The 20,351-nt window shown below is 46.5% G+C and overlaps 1 protein-coding gene across 2 annotated transcripts in view; it reads left to right on the forward strand.

Annotated features, from left to right (window-relative positions):
- OLFM3 (olfactomedin 3) overlaps positions 1-20,351 on the forward strand; it is a 150,046-nt gene that overhangs the window by 98,890 nt on the left and 30,805 nt on the right. The window contains exon 1 of one of the 2 annotated variants that reach the window (XM_037153088.2): positions 15,672-15,800. The exons of the other annotated variant lie outside the window; for it this stretch is intronic. Within the exon in view, the coding sequence (XP_037008983.1) occupies positions 15,672-15,800 (129 nt within the window). Of the gene's footprint in view, positions 1-15,671; positions 15,801-20,351 lie in introns of those variants that run through there. 2 annotated transcript variants of the gene reach the window in all.

The following is a 20,351-nucleotide window of genomic DNA, read 5'->3' on the forward strand; positions in this document are numbered from 1 at the left end:
TTCTCCAAGATTATGCAAGAAACAAGAAGGGTGAGGGGAAAATAGGCGACATCGGACCACTTCAATTGACGTGACTGGGCTAGAAAACTAACCAAACAGTCACTGCGGGCAAACTAACGGTTAAAAGAGTATAAGAGACTCTGATAAATAAGGATTAGACCACTTCAGCCAACACAGGGTTTTAACTTTCAAAAGTGGAAAATGTTTCCCTTCTGTCATTTATAATCATATTATTTTTGCAGAAAGGATCATTTAAATTGTGGTAAATTTCATTAACCTACAAAGGAGAAAATGTATCATCCTTTTAATGAGCCAGCCTTTTGACTGTTTTCTGATCTGGCGTGATCAGAGCAAGCTGGAGAGTTCCAGAGAGTTCCGTCCAGTTCTGAGCAGGGCAATGGGGACCAACCAGAGATGCCCGGATGACAGTGACCAGAAGGAGGAGGAGCTGAGAGCTTGTTGTAGAGGAACGGCATCAAACCTTCTTGCAAAAACGCAGCTGCCGGGAACTTGATGTTCGAAAGGGCTGTTACGTAACCGAGGACAGTAGGCCTCCCAGCTGGTGTCTCGGAGGTAGAACAGTAATAGGAGAGAGCGTGTCAGTAGCTACAGGGATCTGCTCGAGTCTGGAAACATCCAATGTCAGAGCCTCTAGGCACACACCACTGGTTTTAGCAGCACCCAAAGTATCCGAGCTGCAAATCAACATTTTGGGACTCGGTGGAGTGCCCCTCACTGCAGAGGGAGTCGTGGACAAGTGTGCCTTCCGCGCCATGTTCTTGGGTGGCCAAAACCTTCACTTCCGACCACGTGGGGGTAACACATATACCATGACAGTGCGTCCGCACATTCACATGGTTACACACCTGTTCCTGGAATTTGGTTGCACATCAAAATCAGGAGCTTTTGAAAAGTGAAAAATACCCTCTTATTCCAAGCCCCTTGACTAGGATTTCTGGTCCAGTGGGGGCAGGAAATCTATGTTTTCAAGGGTGATGGTGTTGTGTCCGGGCCACTGTTCAGAGGATGGAGCCCCCAAAATTAAGACAACGGGTTCTATCCCTTTGTCGGCTGGTTAGGTTCCCCAAATTGTCCTTTTTATTGAATAAAGGGGGGGCACTTGAACTCAGCCAATTTGCTTAGGGGAGGCTTGTTTGTGCGAGGACAGCTAAGCAATATTACTGCCACCGCTGCTGAGAATAGTGGCATCAGCACCAATCGCTGGTAGGGCAGGCAGGACCCTCAGCATCGAACGTGCCTTGTCTAATTCTATAAGGACAAGCCTAAGGGGTCCACCTCTAAGTACGGCTTTTGTTGCTTTTCCGGAGGAAGGTGAGACACTTTGTTCTCTGAAGTCATAAATTATCAGAAACTTGGCCGTTTGAAATCGGATTGGTGGGAACAGGAAGCCCGCGCCTGCCTGGAGTGCCTACGTCACTCTCACACGGAGCAGCAGCCTCAGAACTTCAGTTGAAGGTTTGTCAGCAAACCGCTTACCACTTATTTAACTCTGTGGTTTCCAAGGAAACCGCATCCAGACTCTCCTTGACTCAGTCCTGATGTTAACTTTTTCACGTTACAGCCTAACTCTTTTTTGGCATTGTCGAAAGTCCGCTCTGTGTAAATACTGTCTAAACACCACCCTTCCCCCAAGTCCTGTATCTTTAAGTCGGCGTCTTCCTTTGTTCAGTGAGATGCTCCGTGGGCCCCCTGCTGTGCAGTTTTTCAGAAGCAATAAGTGAATGCACCTAACTTTGCCGGGCTGCAGGCATGCCCTCGGGGCTCTCCATCAGACAGGCCACATCAGCAGGTGTTCTGCTCCATAATGCGAGGAGCAGTAGAACAAGGTTCTGGGAAGAACTCACGAAGGATCACAGAGTAAGTGACAGAATGAGGTCCCAACCCAGGCCTGCACGACTTCAAACCCACGCTCTGAACATGGAGCACAGAGAATCAGAGAATGCTGCACATGAAAAGGACACTCGGGTGTGCCATGCTGCTAAATTTAAATGAAGAACTAGGACTCGAGTCCAGGTGTCCTGACCTCCTCACCCCCATCACGGCCTTTTTGTTCTTATTCAACAGCCAGTCAGTAACTTTCTGATTGGCTGTTGAATAAGCCAATCAGAATAAGTGTTCGGGCTTTCCCTTCTGTAGCCCAGTGTGTCCATGGGGCTTCTGGGATACCCGGAGCCTCCACTGGGACTCCCACGGGCAACTCAGGGCAGCACCCAGAATTCCAGATAGTTCTGGATTATCCCCTCCCTCAGAGATGAGCGTATAACGAAATCAAATTAATGTACTTCAATTTCTATAGCTGCTGAGACATAATGGATCAACTGCTTTCCTAAATACAGTTAATAGAAGGCTTCCCTAAAGTGAGTGGATGATGTGAAAGCATCTTCCTTCTCATCCTCTTCCACCCCACCCCCCAAAGTCTGAGTACACGGCTGACCACCTACGCCTCAGTCAGCCCCGAGTGACAGCTATGCAAGGATAGTCTGGTGACCCAAGTCCTGCCAGTGGGAAGCTGGGGAAGTGGCAGCAGCCATCAAAAACTCAGAAGCACTGTATTTACTAATGACGGCCACTTATTTAATGAATCCCCTCAAATCCCACCAGAAGAGCCTTCAGTGCCTAGGAGCAGCATCTACCTAAGCTAGTGATGCTTGGATGTGGCCCCTTAGCTAATGGTGTTCAATGCAAGTAGAGTGACGGTTAATCAGATTCGTGCAAAAGGCTCCATAAGATGGACGGCAGGTGGGGAGGAGCACTCTGAAGACCTGCAAAGGGACGACTCGAGGGCAGCCATCACGCTGGCCTCCTTAAACTGCTGGGGACAGAAGTTATGAGGCAGCTCCTCAGAACCCAGTGATGTAAAGGGCAAAGGAGAAAGAGTGTCTCTGAGGCAATGAAGGATGTCCTCAAGGAGATTTGCAAAAACAAGTCTGTCTGCCAATGCATCCTCATGATTGTAAGATAACGCATTATATTTGCGTTTTTTTTTTTCAAGATAAAATTTCAACCACAACTTTACTTCTATGTGATTCTAGGGCCATTCAAAGTGGGTCACACTTAAGTGTCTGCGTTCTGTCAACAATGGTCTCTGATCGGGGAGGTTTCCTAGGGAGAAACAGGTGTGTTTGGGCGTCCTCACTCTCACTCTCCTTGCCGAGTGTCATGTCTTTGTTCTTTTCTTGGCTGTGCCTCCTTCATCACATGGTCCGCGTCCACACCTGTCAGCCATGTGCTTAGCTCTAGACTCTGCAACTTGGCTCCCTGGCTCCTTCTACCCACAGTGTGGTCTGCACACCCGCCAGGTGTGCACTGCCTGAGCGCCGGTTAAAAATGCAGGGTCTCGAGTCCTGCACCTTTATGTTTAAGAAGCCCTGTCCCGGGCAACTCTGACTGCCTACACTGCAGTGTTGTGCACTGTGAAGTCTAGCAGCCACCCTGGTCTTTCTCTTCCCCTCTCTCTTTTTCTCTCTCACCTCCACACCCAATCATTCACACTTTAAGTTCCACATAAGGTGTTCAGCTCCTACCTTCCTCATCCTTTTCTTTATTCTTACCAGGGCACCAAGAAGCTCCCTACCTGCTCTCCTCTGCCAACCCTCTGTCTCCTCCTCACCCTCTTCCCCACATGAGTCCAGAATCAATCACTCCCCTTCCTGCAACTCTTTTTTAAAAGATTTACTCTTAGAGACAGGCAGAAGGGAGGAAGAGAAACATCAATGTGTGGTTGCCTCCCACGCGCCCCCTACTGGGGACCTGGCCTGAAACCCAGGCACACGCGCCCTAGACTAGGAGTCGAACCAGCGATCCTTGGGCTCACAGGCCAGCACTCAATCCACTGAGGCACAGCAGCCAGGGCCCCTCCTGCAACTTTGGAAAGAGTCCTTGTGGTGTGACCTGTTCTCCTGGGGAGTCACAGGAGCATCCCCTCTGTGCCATTTCCATCACCCACTCCTGATTGCCCCCCCGCCAAGCAACTTACGGGTCCTGAAAGAACCAGCGATCCCTGACACCCCAGTGGTACCTGTTGACATGCAATCCCCAGGGCAGAATGACCCTCCTTCCCGATCTACCTGGGAAATTCCACTGACTCCACCGAAAAACACTGTCCCCGAAGCTTCTTTTATCCCACCCATAGGGAATGAACTAACCTGTGTACGTCCCACTGCATCTTGCTCACACTCTACATCGCCATCTAGGGGACGTGTGCTCACACGTGGATTCCTGCCTTGCGTCCCTCAGCGCCCCCCTAGGTGAGGCCGTGAATGAGAGTGGACTTCATCAACCTCCGCTGGCCTGCACCGAGTGTCCGCAGGCAGCGAAGGATCGGCAACTCCTGCCGAATGCACATATGACCCAGCAGGAAACAAACATTCGTCTGCAGATAGTAATGCTAAATACACTTTTTGTAGGAAAATACTGACTTACATATTACTGAAAGGCAAAACATATGAGGGCAAGGTTATTTTTTGTCACTGGCATATTTACAAAGCAGTCCTGGGAGAAAAGCCACTAATGAGGGTCACATGAACGAGGGACCCCCATTATCAGAGAGTAGTTATGAGTGATCCCCAGTTTTAAATCCAATAACTTCTTGAAAACCTTAGGGACTGCAGTATGTAGTAAATTATAGCCTAAGCACGCGTGTTCGAATGCTTAGAAAAGGCAACTTTCGTTTGTTTTGTTTTGTTTTTAAAAGCCTGGAAAGAGTGGAGAGGGAAGACAGAAAATAGGAAGTGCAGACCGTGAGGATTTCCGAGGCTCCGATCACAGCCCGGCTCCTGGGCTGTGCACCAAGGGCACTGGGGAACCCACACACACCGCCGCCCCTCTGACCTCAGCGCAGGACTCCCGGAAAGGCTCCATCAAGGTTGCCCAAAGTGAAAGAGGTGGAGAGGGGGAGAAGGAGAGGGAGAAAGAGAGAAATAAAAGGAAAGAAGGATGGGAGAAAGAGTAGAAGAGAAAGGAAGGGAGAGAGGAGGGAGAAAGAATAGGGGAGGAAGGGGGCAGGGAAGGAGAAGGGGCGGGAGAGAGAGTGCGTTGCAAAGACACTGCACCTTTAACAAGGGCTGCATCCAGGTCCTCTGTCAAAACATTTACACGCCTTCCTGCAGAAACCTCACCAGAAGCCTCTCAACTGGAATTCATTTTTGGCCATACGCCTGCGTCCCCGATTACAGATAGATATTAGTGTTATATCCACAGGACGCGAGAATAATTTTCGAAGACCTTTCAGGGTTTCGATCTTATTTTATTGGTCAAGCTTAACCTGCACAGGGGCGAACTCTCGGGGTGTCCAGAGACACGGTGCCCAAAAGGGCTGCAGATGAGAGTCGCGCCGAGCGCTTACAGCTAAGTTCTTATATAGGGACAAGCAAGCAAGCGTTGAACAGAAGCAGACGTGGCAGTTAGCTATTTGCTGACAGAGACCCTGCGCGTGGGAACAGGGCGGGGTTTCAAAATTCAAAGCTAGACAGATTACAACCTGCCTATCTTGCTCTAAGTAGGACACTCACATACTGCAGGCTGTCTGCTCAGCCTTTGTTTGCATGCTGCTCCTTGTTCCTGTTTTGCTGTGGTCAGGCTATGTTCTCAGTTTCCCAGATCTCGACAATTAGAATTCAAACTTTTCCTTGTCGGCACAAACACGTGGTTTTGAATGTGATTTTCTCAGTCAACCCTCCTTCTCAAGGCAAACCCTCTTTTCTTAATCACGGTCACAACCTTTCACAGCCTTTTTACACTCAGCAGCCTTCGAGTACGGCTCAGGTCAATGTCCCAGTTTTATCTGATTAATCAAAGGAGGTCAAAGCCTAAAACACTGGGACTGGAAACGCACGTTGACCAAGGAAGGGCCCTACAACCTGATGCACAGAACCGGACTCCTCCCAACCCGAGTTCTGTCTCATTTCAGGACCCAGAGTAAATTACACAGTCCATGGCCCTGAGCAAGTTAACGGCTACCATTATGAAGAGCTGAACTTTTAAAATGAGCTTAAGCACCTTTCCTAATGAAATCCTTGCTGACCATTTCAAGGACCGGCACTAACCCCGCCTCCTTCTCTCCTCCGCTGAGCCTCTAAGAGTGCGACTCTTGGCTCAAATGTGCATAATTGGGCATAATTGCTTATGTTCTCTTCCATTCCCAGACGGAGAAATGACTCAAGAGCTGGAGCCATATCATATGTATTTTGCTTTCTTCCGTATACTACAGCTTCTGGCCCAACGAGTGAACTTCATAAATGTTTAATTGATCAATACCTTTAAAGGTCAATGAGAGGGTAATGACAAACTTCTGCTTATGTTTTTCTAACAACACCACAGAGTGCAAACTTAGGCTGAAAAAATATGGAGAGGACAAAAAATAGTAAACAAAGCAATCATCTATTTAATGCCAATAACAAGAGACGGCCTTTCCTTTCCTTATCACTCACTGTCAAGCCCATAATTCTAAGGGTCCTCAGACCTCTTTCAGCTATTGTTCCTCAGCTCCTCCTAACACCCTTCTCGTTGGGTTGACAGTCCTTAACTGCAGAGAAACAAGGAGGCCAAGGACAGGAGGTGATACACACACACACAGCTTCTTCTGTGTGGTGGCGGTTTTCACGACCCGGTTCTTACCTGTCTTCCCGACTCCCTTTTAGAAGACTCTCCAATTCTCACGATATTTTCAACGACAAAGCATGCCTGCTTCACTCCAAATCCAGCCTGTTCGACACTCGTGCTTCACTACGTTTGCCTGCCCAGAGCTTTTAAATCACGAGACACTAACTGGTGCAGGGCAATGGGGACCTGCTGCTGCTGCCACCGAGTAAACTCAGTCTGCGGGCCTTCTGCCATTTAGGTGCCTTTTCACAAAGCAGGCTGCAAATATCTGCCATCGTCCTGTGGTGCTGAGGGTTATTTATTACCACCAGATTCGGGATTCCTGCTAAACATACATTTCCAATGGCATGAGGCAGATAAGCCCGATGAAACAACCAGCAACAAGGTTTCAGAAAATTGCCCATTTGAGGATCCCATTGTATCCTTTCACACTGCTGCTGAAACGTCTTCTTTCAGATCCCCGGGCGATTTTCCCACTGCTTTGTGATGTCTCTTCCTAAACAACTTCTTTCAGGAAGCACTTTTGGCAATAATCGAACCCTTCTGTCTGCCCTGGCGAGGTGGGTGAATTAGAAAAATCTGAACATAGACTCTGATGGAAATGAAGCAGGGGCTCCACCCCTTCCAGGAGACTCAGCGTCCCCCAGGTGACAGCTTTTGCTCTGTCACAATTCAAGATGAACTCAGTAACAGGAAACATGTTACCTTTCAGTTCTGGGCTCAGCTGGAAGCATTCGCTGACTGAGAAGATACCAGTGACTCACCCGTAATCTTCCCCGAAACGATTCCAATTATTTTTTAAAGACAGCGTCTGAAATCAGTATTTGCCATAGTAGTGTTATTGTTTGCTTGTGCACGTGTGTGCACGCACACATGAGGACATTCTGAGACTGTGACTGTGGGGGTTCGAATACCGGCCTCGCCATTCCTTAGCTATGTGACCTCAACTAGCTCACTTCACCTCCCAGCGCCTCTGTTCCTCACCGATGAAGGGGCTGCCGAGACACCACCGACGCCCAGGGTCTGCGTGAGGATTCAATGAGCTCATGCAAGTCAAGTTCTCAGGCCAGCGCTGGGGAGACAGGCTGGGACAGGCAGCTCCCCGCGGCACTGTGGGATGGGCAGGTCAGACCCTTCCTTCCCAGAATGCCCTGAGCAGTGAGCCCCTGAGAACCAGCCACATTAGAATCAAGAATATGCTGCACTTTCAAGACTTGGAGAAAAAGCCTTTATATTAGTAAGTCGCCCCAAAGTTTGATGCTCTTCATCACAATTTCCGTCTCCATTCTGTGACAAAGGAGAGGAAAAGATACGGGACCTCTTCGGCCCTGGGCAAAGGACTCCCATAGATTGAGAGCCCCTTACTGGCTGGTCCCATGGTAAGTGCTGTGTCTGTAGAAATTCATCCCATCCTCACAAATGCCTGAGGAGGAGGCTCATCTATGAACCCCAATTTCCATGCAGAAATCCAAGGCTCCGGGAGGCCACACACTAGCCACGTGTCAGAGCAGAGGGGACGGGTGTTGGGGTGAGCACAGGGACAAAGCTGTGTTCCTCAGTGGGACACTGCAGTACGGAAGGGACTCTAGAAGCAACTCAGTTTCATATCATTCCCCAGCGAGAGAACCCAGAGTGACGAAGCTGGTACAAAATCAAAGTCTTTTTGCCTTACCATCCCTCAGTCCCAGCACTCTGCCCGCTCCCTTCCCCTGGTCTAATCCTGCATTTACATTTTCCCACTTCTTCAGTTTGGAGTGTGTGTGCCCTGAATGCATTCCTCCCCCACACACCCAGTTTTCCCCCTTTGAAGCAGCAACAGCAGCTGCCCAGGGAGGACCCCCCAGGGCTTCTCAGATGAAGGAGGAGATGAGAAGACAGAAATCCGGGCTAAATTCATTCTTTCACTAGTGGGAACTTTTGAGATAACCCTGCAACCTCCAGGCAGGAATGGCAAGGCACTGAATTCTAGGAGCAGACTGGGGTCGCTAATGAATGGCCAAGGGCCACATGAAGGGGAGTCGGTGATAGGACAGCCAGATTGCTGTCCCCCCTAATTGGTTTTATGTAAACTCATGCTTCCTGTGGCCTGCAGCCTCTTCCGCCTTCCCTCTGTTGCCAGAGACAAACTGCGTTAGGCAAAGGCGAGAGGAGGAGAAGATAGTTTCCCTGCGTAGCAGAGGTTTTAGAGACTTGGGGCTTATCGAGAAAACACAGAACGAGACCTGCAGGCACTGCTTCTAGGTGTCGACCCAAAGTGCTTGCATTCTAACTCTGAAATGTGGAAGGAAAAAGCATTCTTAACCATAGGCATAATGTTTCACTATGTTACACCGTCCCCTAGTCACGTGTACATTCGCTGGACAAATGCAAAAACACATGTGTGAAATGCAATATATTACACTGGCTTATTTGCAATAATAATAATAAGAAGAAGAAGAAGAAGAAGAAGAAGAAGAAGAAGGGTATATTGTAATTTCACATTGAGAACGGTCTCATTTTTAAACTGAGGGCAGGACAAAACAGTAACATATTCACTTCATAAATATTTATGGGAACCTACTATGTGCTGGGCGCTGCCCTGAGTATTGAGACTACCCCAGTGAACAAGCCGGGCCAAGTCCCCACCTTCGTGGGACTTCGTTTCCGACAGAGGAAACAAACCGTGGACCAGAGGAATGGGCAGCAGGCAGAGAACTCGCACTGGTGAGAAGTTCTAAGGATAAAAAAAAAGCAAAGCAGCCAGAGGCAATCTGAAGCAACCAGATGGAAAGAGGAGACATTTGAGATGGCACGATCCGCATGGACCTTCTCTCTGAGAAGGCGATGTTGGAATTCGAACAAAAAGGGAGTGAGGAGAGCTTGGAGACTGGAACTCCACCAGAGGACAGCAAACCCAGAGACTCTGAGTTGGAACAGTATCTCACATCTCTGAGGACACAGAGGGACTCCGGTGAGGATGAGTAAGAAATGAGATCGGCGAGATGCAAGAAGACCAGACTGTGTAGAACCTTCCGGTTCATGCTAAACATTTTGACTCTTACCATGAGGGAGATGGAGGTCCATTAAAGAGTTTTAATCATAGAAAAACACAATCTGACTTAAATTTTAAGAGGACCCCTCTGATCGTGGGGGTGAAGAATAGATGGAGGTAGTACCCCGTCAGTAACTGGTGGCTTCTATGACAAACCGAATGAGACATGACAGTCACTTGGAGCAGCATGGTGCCAGTGGGGTTAGGAATAAATGGTTAAATGTCAGATATATTTTGAAAGAAGAGACCGGGAGACCTACTGATGGAATCAACAAGAGATGTAAAGTAAAAAAAAAAAAGAAAAAGTTATGGTTGAAAGCTAACCCTTTGGACGGACCTGCTGTAGCATGGGGTTGAAATGGGAGAGACTGTAGGAATGACTGCATGGGTATGCTTTTTCTTTATTTCTTTGAGGTTTGGCTTTGTTTGCTGGGGATGGGGAAGGCATGCTAGGAGCTCATTTTTGAACATGTTCAATTTAAGATGTCTATTAAACACCCAAGTGGGGATGTCAAGTAAATAATTGGATAAGAAGCCTGAATTGATAGAGCAGGTCTGAGGGGAAGAAATGAATTTGGGAGTCATTAGCATATAGATGAGGGAAAAAAAATCAACAAAAGAGACTGAGAAAGATGAGTCAGAAAGTCAAGTCGGAGGAAAACGAGGTGAATGTGGTCCCCTCAAGGCCAAGTGAAGAAATCATTTCAAGGAGGAGAAAGTCAAAGTCTGACGAATGCAACTCACAGGTCAAGAAAGCCTATGAGTCACTTCTCCGAGGACAGAGAATGGACTGCTAAATTTAGCAATGTGGGTCACCATGAGCCTTGATAAAAGCAGTATTTATCAGTGGGGTGGAGAAGTGTTGAGAAAAACTTGATTAGGGGGAGAAAAACCAAAGATGATGAATATAGACAATTCTTTCAAGAAGGTATGTTCTAAAAAAAACAGTGAGAAATGCAGGGACAAATAGACAAAAAGTGGTATAAAAATACTGTGTATTTGTATTTAAGACAAGAGATACAGGGAGTGTTTTTATACTGCTGGGAATAATCCATTAAAAAAATAAAGGTTTGTTGTCAGACAGAAAGGACAGGATTAAGAGAGCGTCTTTGAGGAAGGGGGCTGGACTTGATTGAGAGCAATCTCCCCAAAGGGTGGTGTTCTTCAAGCACCAGCTAGGAGACGTTCAGAAATGCAAGCTATTTGGCCTGATGCTGGAGCTAATGTCAGACTCTTAGAGGACACCTAGGAACCTGGGTCCTAATAAGCTTGCAGGTGACTCTTCTGTGCAGTGTCTGAAAGGGACAGCACACAGGGAAGGGACCAGCCTTGCCTAGACACCAAGGATCTATCGGTGGCAGGAGGAGGAAGGGGAGAGCGCATGGGCACAGGGGACCTGGGGGAGTACATGTGGCAGTGGGACCGTAGACAGCTCTCCTGCAATTGCCTTGATCTTTCGGTGAAGGAGGAGCAAGGCCAGTGGCTCTTCTTCTTCACCTTGAGTTGGACTATTTACTCCAGGAACCCAGAGCGACTTGAGTCACTCAGCAACATTCTATTATTCTCTTCACCCACCATGACTGAGCAGAAGGCCAGCCCGAGCCCAGCTCCACTCCCCTAGTGAAGCCATGGAACCGTGCACCTTCTCGGGGCCTGAGCTGATCGACACCTTCGGGGCTCGCCCCAGTCATGCCATTTCTTACCAAGAGTAGGGTAGCCGCTCACGGAGCACCTGACACCTACAGGCATGTTCAGGTAGAGTCTCTCATTCAGTCTTTCTGAGAACCCTTCCATACAGCTGCAGACATCTAATTTTACAGACTAGAGAAAGAAGACTCATAAATGGAGCTATTTATTTACCTGACCACTCACAAACCATGCCTCCATCTGGGATCAACAGCACCCCCAAAGTGACTGCAACACAAGCACCATCTCCCACCTTCCTCCCTTTCACACCATGCTTCCTACTGTCCCAGATTAACCTGCTAACAAGAGCCCATTCGGCTCTTCTCTAGGGGTTGCTTTGCTTTAACCGCACTCTGCACCAGCCACACAGTTCATCTGTCATCCTTCTACCCGGCCTCTTCCGCTGCACCTCCTCCACCAGTAAGTTCTTTGCTAGTCTCTGCAACCCGGTCTCCTGTGCCTCTTTCCTCTCTTCCTCAGGTCTTCTGCAAAGTTTAAATGTGTTAAATTATAATGAAGCCCATGTAGACTATTCCTCCTTTAATTTTTCTATTGTTTCACAAATAGTCGCAGCCTCTTCTCTCATTTTGCTCAAGGTCAAACTTTTGGGTTCTTGACCATATTTTATGTGACCACCAGAGTCTTTCCATGTATTTGATGTTTTCTTTTTTTTTTTTACAATAATATCTTCCTCTCCTTTGATACACGAGGCCACCACTCTAGAACCTCATGTTTACAAAAATGCTTTCGGCATTTGATGTTTTCTGATCTGACCTGAGTTCATCAGAAACCCCTACACACCTACCAACAAAGGGCCCCTAAACCACCAAGTGCATCATCAATGAAGCAGTAGTAACTGTTGTGCTCCAGATTAAGGGGGAAAAATAAAATTCTAAAGATGGGACATGCCGATATTACATAAATCACCTGTAAATCTTTTTGGTCATTATTTATCTGCTTACCAATTATTTATTGCATAGACTTATCATTAAATATTCTCTGAATAATAGGAAGACAGGCTACTATAACACATCTAATGAATAAATGAATTAATCTCTGTCATTCAGCATTCCATTAGCACTAACGCACTTTGTAGGTTTTAGTTGGTCCACAATGAGATTGTAAAAAGAAAATATGTGGTCAGGTCACATTTTCTCTGAAATTACCAGAGTTTTTAATATTTTCACCATTTACTAGTGATATGCATTGATTTTGTTGTTTCTAAACAAAAGTGTATAGGTAATTATGTAGAGGCAACTAAATTGAGAGATTATCTTGAATTAAAGCCTAAATACAGCCATTGGTAAGTAGTTTTAAGACTGTTGCTAAATCAAACATTTTTGTCATCCGTGTGGGACACCTGATGTTTGCTAGGTCACTGGTTGTATGGTTTAGTGGAAGTGGCTCTTCTCTAAATTCCGTATGTGGGGACTTACATACGGGGAACTCCATCTACCATCGGCAACCCACATCCAGGTGACAATAAACTCTACGTTTTCCCAGAAGTCTATTACTTCTGCATGTGCTTCTTATCCTAATGAACACCATTCACCACCCAAGCCCCGAACCTGAAAATTTCCTCGGGTAACTTTCTCTGACTTTTCCCATCTATTCAACCACTAGGTGCTGTCGATCCGACCTGGAATCTCTGTGGAATCCATCCTTTGAAACTCTACTCCCAGTTCCACACCCCAGGACCTTGTCACATCTCACCTCCACTAGGAGAGTATGTCCCTAAGTGACCTTCCTGTCTCTGATGTTCTGCTCTTTCGGCAACCCCTACCTGTTTAAGCTGCGTCATAAAAATGCCAGCGTAATCATTTGAGATATAACACTGATGATTTCACTGCTCTGCTTAAATTCCTTGAGTTACTAACAAGGTAATACCCAGATACCTTCAGGGGGGCCCTGAGCCCGGCATCTGGTCACTCTTAATAGCTCCAGCCTGGTCTTTTCACAGGGACTCCACCGCCATTCACCCTTCTTCCCTTGTAGAACTTCTCTAAGCACCGGGTTTCCTGCCCTGAAGACAGGCTGCTGCTTCTACCCCAAACAATCACCTCCCATCTGCAGACTAGAACTTCTAAAGTAGAAATTGTAATGATAATCACTTCACTGGAATATGAAAACACCACGCTCTATATTTAGGTCTTTACAAATGGCAGTCATGTTGATTTCCCACTACTAATAATCATTAGAATGAAAGCTTTTCTATTTCAATGTGTGCCGTTTAAACCAGCTCTAAAAGCAGCACGTTGTAGCTTTTATGTTGTTCATAAACATCATCGAATCATAAACGTCCCCCATTGTTCTCTTTCAGCCTTTAGTGTGGTTATTTGCATCTCTGGGAAATTACAAGAAGCATTCCATTTATGTTGGGTTTTTATTTCTTCTTTTCTTTTGGATTTGCAATTTAGAGCCTGGTTTCCTCTGACATTCAATCCTATATTCTTCCAAAGAGACGATTATCTTGTCAACTGACAGTTCCATTAATAAGTATAATTACTATCTGCCATGTTGCATCTTAAATTATCCAGTAATTGCATGTATATTTGTTTTCAATTTTGGAAATTAAGCTCTTGAAAAGACACTCCCCTCCCTTAGGAAAGTCAGAGAGAGTTACGGGTGTATTTCTAAACAATCAGATTTGTAAATCCACTTCGCATTTCGTTATTGCCAAACTGTAATGCTAATATAAAATGCAGTCCTTTCTATGAATGCTCTGCTATTCAATGCCAAGTTCAGTGTATAAACTATTGGGCTTTTATCCTCATTGGTTTATCATATGAAGGGATGATCAAAAGACAAAAATAAGTAACATCTGATTTTTCTGGACACTTGGTTAAAAAGTAAAAGTGAACTGAAATCCCTTGGATATAATTTAGAAGGAAAACAATCACCTGGTTTCTAGATGCAAGGAAGATTCAAGGGGTATCTCAGTATTCACCTCAGTTTAACGCTGTTTCAGAGACTAAATGGGGCACACATTTCTATAAATATGTATCTCTTTCAGTTTTATGGCAGCCACTTCTTTATTTCTCCTGCCTAAACTGTTTAAGAAAAATACATATCTTTGGCTGAAAATTCCAATTGCAAACAATTTCAGAATTCTCCTAGGGAATCCAAACAATATATTTTTTCCTTTTTATAACAGTCTCCTTTTTGTTTCATGTTCACTCAGCCATATTTCTTTTTATGTCTTATCTCTATATTTTTATTTTAAATTATATATGTTCTACAAGACAATGGCCTCTGATTCATTCCATTCAAGATCTGAGATTTCGATGTGGGCAATCTGTGGTCTTTGCAAAGAATATAATAAAGCTACCCCTAAGCTCCAATGCGATAATACATTTGCCAACCAAAAATATCTAATGAACAAGTCCTTCATTGAATTTTACAGCTGAAGGAAACCTTGGAGAACACAGAGTCCAACCCCTGTACAGTGTAAAAAAGGGGGAAAAAAAAACCTTGAAGCCAAGGAATTGTGATGTCACTGACCAGTCACGTGACTGACTCACTACAAGAGAACAAGAACAAGACCCTCAGGCACCCTGATTCCAAATCTGTGCTCTTTCCTTAAGTCACATGCTCTCTCGGAGACAGACTCCTGGTATCGGGTATCTGAGAAAGCAGAGCCAAGTGCGTTTGCCAGGTGCCTGAGCCTCTACTGGAAACACACGCAGTTTCTGTAGGGGAAGCTCTTCTCCGAGGCTGTCTTTCCTGCCAGTCCACCTGCAAGGTGGCTGTCTCCCCACAGGCACCAGCTGTGTGTCTTTGGGATGTTCCTTCGAGGCCAGGAAGCTAATTTTAGGTGGCTATTTTTAAAAGTCTCTTACTCTCCTTTTGGGCATTCTGTTCAGATTTGGGTTTTCACGATCTGTGCCTGGAGACGTGTAGAGGTATGAAATCCACTGTCTGAAGTGTGTGAGTAAGCAGAGACCTCCATCCAAAGGTGCATTTTTAAAGAAGGGCGGAGAGTAGATTGCACTCCCGCAGGCTCTGGGGGAAACAGGCTCTGTGGGTGCTCACTGCCTCCAGTGGGGCAGGAGCAGCCCGAGGTTCCCTCTCCCGCCAACCTCTGCTCTGATGCTCATCAAGCAAGCCCTTCCCAGAATATCCCTGGTTTGAACGTCTGGGAAGGGAAGCCAAGGCAAAGCGGGCATTCCCCGTGCGGGCGGGGGCAGAGGTTCGGGGGCTCCTCCCAGGGATTACAGCTGGAGAGTGGATCTCCTTTCATGTGTAGATGTGGCCGCTGCAGTCCCGCCTCCTGCTGCCGGCCCTGCCCTGGGATCTCCATCAGCCTCCCTGCAAACTCGTTAGCTCCACCGCCATGAGCCCTCCAGTGCTGAAGGTTGGTGCTGTGCTGAGCACCTTGGCCATGATCTCTAACTGGATGTCCCAAATGCTCCCTTCCTGGGCAGGACTGAACGGCACGAGGCTGTCGACGCCAGACACCTTAGTAAGTCACTGGGGTGAGTTTGGCCATCTCGGGAAGTAGGTGCATTAAACCAGTGGGCTTGATTTTGTGAATTGCAAAGCCTCAGATTTTGTTTCTCTGTATAGTAACTTCAGGCGTTTTTCTTATGAACCCTTAAGCTTTACATCAAGAAAAATTGACTTCCCAAGATATTACCCGGGAAAGGAAATACTCATTAAATTCTTCATCATCAAAAGCTTTAATTTAACTTTATTAACCTGAGGTTTGGAAGGATTCTTAAATCTGTTTTCTTTCTAAGTATTTTAATTCTGCTTTTAATGTCTGTGATATCCCTGTAATTTTTCCTGTACAGGCTCTTCTATCTAATCTAGTGCTGTGGCAGGTTCTTCCTTGGAATTGAATTCCTGTGGCTCTTTGCAGTGCCTTCAGTCAGAGAAAGGAAGCTCTTTTAAACATAAATGAACAAAACTTCAGCAGTTTAAAGCCTTCCAGAAAGTCCCTAAGAAGCTAAGAAACCCCAAGGATAGATAACTCGCTTGATAAAAATCATCTCTCTGCATTGTTTAATTTTTTAATAAGGACTTTTTCTATTACCAGTGTAACTCTTGTAGTTTTCCTTCACCTAAAATTAGTACTTTTTTTTAACCCTTGCCAAATTACAACCAAACCTCATCGGATAGTTTGAGCAGGGTATAGTGAGCAACACTCTAAGTAAAAACGATTTACTTAAGAGTTTCAAATAAAAACTATTTTCAAATAAAAATGATTGGTTTTTCCAGTAGAGGTTTATAAATTCACATAGAAGGACTATCCTAGAAAGACAATTTTCCTGCTATCAGATAAAATGCACAGAAACAATTAGTACTTGGCCGTCTTCACCCTTTGTATCTTATCTGATTTTAACCACAGGATTTCCCCAGTGAATCCGAAAAAGCCAGATATTAAAAGGAAAGGAATGCTCAATTTTCGAGACGTGCATGCAGTTACTGATAAAAAGTAATCTGTCAATCACCACTGTGTAATTAACTGAATAGAGTCGGGTCAAATTAATTCCATAATTTGTCAGATTCACCCAGCACTGAGGGTGTTAGCAGAGGTCACCCGGAGGTGACCGGTGACCAGTGACCACCCCCTGCAGGCTTTGACCACCCTTGAGTCACTTAAGAAACCTTCCCTACCTCTGCATGGCTTGCGTGGGGGCGGACAGATGGAAAAGAGACTTTCCATCCCTCCGGTGAGGAAGGCAGAATGGGTCATCAATAAACAATGATAAAACCAAGAGACTCACAATGCTTAATATTTCCTGAGATTTTCTCAATGTTCAAATTTCCTCTGTGTTCAAGTGCCTGATGGTTTGGAACAACTGAGTTGTTGAATGAACTCTTCTGAGAAATGCATCTGAAGTAAACAATCCAAGACCGAGTTCTCTGTCGAACTTGGCACTTTGCTTCTGAGATAAATATTCTGCGCGTGGGGTAGACCTTGCTTTGTGTTACTTCCTATTGTTGTTGATAGAGAAGAATCAAATTTCCAAAGTGATGCGTGATTCCTTTAGGACTTGGAGCTATCTTGTCATTTTAAAGCAAACTTATTTTCTCCACTTTCTGGTTGGTAACCTGTTGGCTGAAAAATATGCAGCCCTGCTCTGGTGTATGAAACGTGCTAACACAACCAAATATTCCTCGGGTGAAAAAAAACCCCAGAGAGTTCAGGAAAGTTTGCGCCGTGGTACTTTCTGGAACGGGCAGAGAAACCGGGTAGCAGAAGCTCTTTATTCCCTTTTGCACGCAGTGGGGAAGTGACATTCCTCAGCGGTGGACAATGTCTATGACGGCACTTCCCTACCTTAATTATTCAAGATAATCGCTCATACTCTAGAATTCCCGTGGTGGAAAATGAATGGCTCTGTATTTCATGGATTAACATCATAAAATGTTAACGCTGGAAAGGCTCTTAGGAACCATCCAAGCCAGTCGTTTTCACTGTTTTTGGCAGGAATGCCCCTCTGTTTTTAAACTAAATCTCCCATAAGCATGCTGAATAAATAATACTTGTGGCATGAAACTTGAAGTGAAAATCCAGTCTGTAAAACAGGTCACTGGTCACACAAATAATAAATGATGGGAGGAAGCATTCACCGGGCCTCTGCCCTTTGCGCCGCCACGCAGTCGACCCCTGCCCCAGGCGAGGTAACCACACTCAAACCACAGCGCCCCTGAGACCTGCGGTGCAAATGTGACTGAACCCAACTGTCTTACTCTGCAAGTGGGAAGGCAGTCCCAAGATGTGTAGGTGGCTGAACAGATTTCTCCAGCTGGTTAGGGACAGGGTCAAGGGTGGAGGCAGGTCACCCAAGGGCACTCCTGGCCACGGCTGCTGGCTTCTCTCTGTCCTGCTCAGGGGGTTTCCCGTGACCCTGGCATCCCATTTGTTTCTACCGAAGGGCGGGTAGTTCCTTCCTGGTAAAGAGCGCAATGAGGTCCAGCCCTTCCGGCTTTTTTACTCTGAGTTTTCATTCTAATCAGATGGATGGATGTGCCTGCATTTGAGCACACACACACAGTAGGTCTTAAAATTGGATTCATGCATGTTGGTGACATGAATACACGGCAAAAAGTGCAGAGTTACACCAACAGGAACACAGTCTTTCTTCAGAAGTGTAGTTCTCAAGGATCTGGAAAAAAATTTTTTTGAGAATAAGAAAGGCAAAATATTAATAATTAAAGGGGAATTCGATCTTTGTAAGGCAGCTGTCTCTGAAACGGTGGCATAAAACTTGATTGTTTCAAATGTTGAGAAAGGTTTTTAAGTTTCCAGGCTATGGTTATTAGGCAGCAGTTAAACCCAGCTCCTCATGAAGAGCTAAGTTCCCTCTCATTTTTCTTGGAACCCTGGAACCTCCCTTCACCCTCCTCTCGGGCCCTGCTTCCTCCCTTTCTTGTTTTCCTTTGCTGATGTTCCCCGGGCCCATCCGCCTCTGCAGCAGCCGCAGGCTCCCCAAAAGCTTGGGCTCCCCAGACGTTTCTCCCTGGTGCTGTGTAACTTGCCCTTGACACTGAGCTTCTTAGAAACCGCCCCACACTGTGGACTGCACGCCAGGCAGGGGTGGAGAAAAGCAGCTGACATGGGACCGTCAGCAGACACTGGGTGACCTCAGGAAGCCCACCCCGCTGGGGTGAGAAGAAGCCCTGAAGGGACTCATGGGCAGAGCCATTTGCTTGTTATACTTGCAAATATCCAGCTGGCTTCTCTTCTGAACTTGCCACTTCAGCAGGTGAGTGTGTTTTCAGGGTGGCAAAGCAAGTACAACTGCCCCGTGGCGACTCTCCACACTCTCCGAGCCTCTGAGTGGCAATTCCTCGGGAGGGTGCCCAGCTTCTCTGTGTTGTGAGGGCTGTTCTTCCCCGTTTGGTGAAGGAGCAACTAAGCCAGTTAAGGATGGAGAGATGGGTGAGGGAACAGAATGGTACATCTTGACAGCCACCCAGGATGGGAATCGGGACCTTTTAAAGAAAAACTGAGACACAAGAGAGAAGGTGGATTTACTCCTGTTTAAATGCTGAAAATAGAAGCAGGAGTGACAGAGAGAAGCTCAGATTCGGCCCAGTTTTTCTGCCGATGAGAGGGGCTGGCTATGAAGCAGCGACGGTCCTGGCATGCAGAGTTCAAGTGCAGACTTGGGAGAGGCATCATGGAGTGGAAGGACCCAGGAGCCAAGTTTACATCATTGCAATTTCCAGACTGCAAGCAGAGGTAACCAACCAAACCTCAATCTGATGTCTTTGAGGGGTTTTTTACAGTTGTTTTATCTCAGAGCCTTGGGGTTCTCGCCAGTGAAGAATGCACATTTGTACTTCAGTTCCAACGAGTCTCCGAAGAAATAGGAAGTCAACGATGAGGCCGAAACATCTTTATTAACACGGCCTCCGGAACGGAGCTTCTTTCAGCTCAGTCTGCCCACGTCTCCGACTGCCATCCTGCCTCTCTCCCCTCTCCACGCTGAGAGCCATTAGCACATGAAACCACATTTCACTTGGAGGCGGAACCTCGCCCCAGGCCGAGCATTTATAAGGGATTTCCATCACTCGGATGCCTCCACTCAACGTTGAATAGGCTTCGGTGAATGGATTTTTCCCTGCTTCCCTTTCCCCTGCCTTGCACGCCACTCCCAGTACCGAAGCCCTCATTTCGTTCGCCTACCTGCCCTTTTATGAAATGCCCAGAACCGCAACCCAAAACAAAAGACCTGGTGATGCTCCACCCACCGATTTTGTTCTCTTCAAAGGATCAGAGCTTTGTCCCTGTGCCCCGCCCTCCACCTGGGCCCTGTTACGTGACTGTGACATTCTCCGCAGAAACACAAGGCATCACTGTACCCCGAGTGTCCTGTGGCCCCTGCCTTCATAGTGTTTGGAAAATGCCCTCCGCCTACCTGCAGACATCTCCTCTAAAGCACAGTATTTCTGGATGACTGGCAAATGGACGCAGACCATCTACTGTTATTTATCTGCAGAGGATGAACTGAACGAGCGCTGGAGAAAACCAGTTTAAGTCCCGTGTGGGATGTTGACC

Source organism: Artibeus jamaicensis, unplaced genomic scaffold (genome assembly GCF_021234435.1).
Source record: "Artibeus jamaicensis isolate MK-2021 breed Jamaican fruit bat unplaced genomic scaffold, CSHL_Jam_final scaffold_1689, whole genome shotgun sequence".
Lineage (NCBI taxonomy): Eukaryota > Metazoa > Chordata > Mammalia > Chiroptera > Phyllostomidae > Artibeus > Artibeus jamaicensis.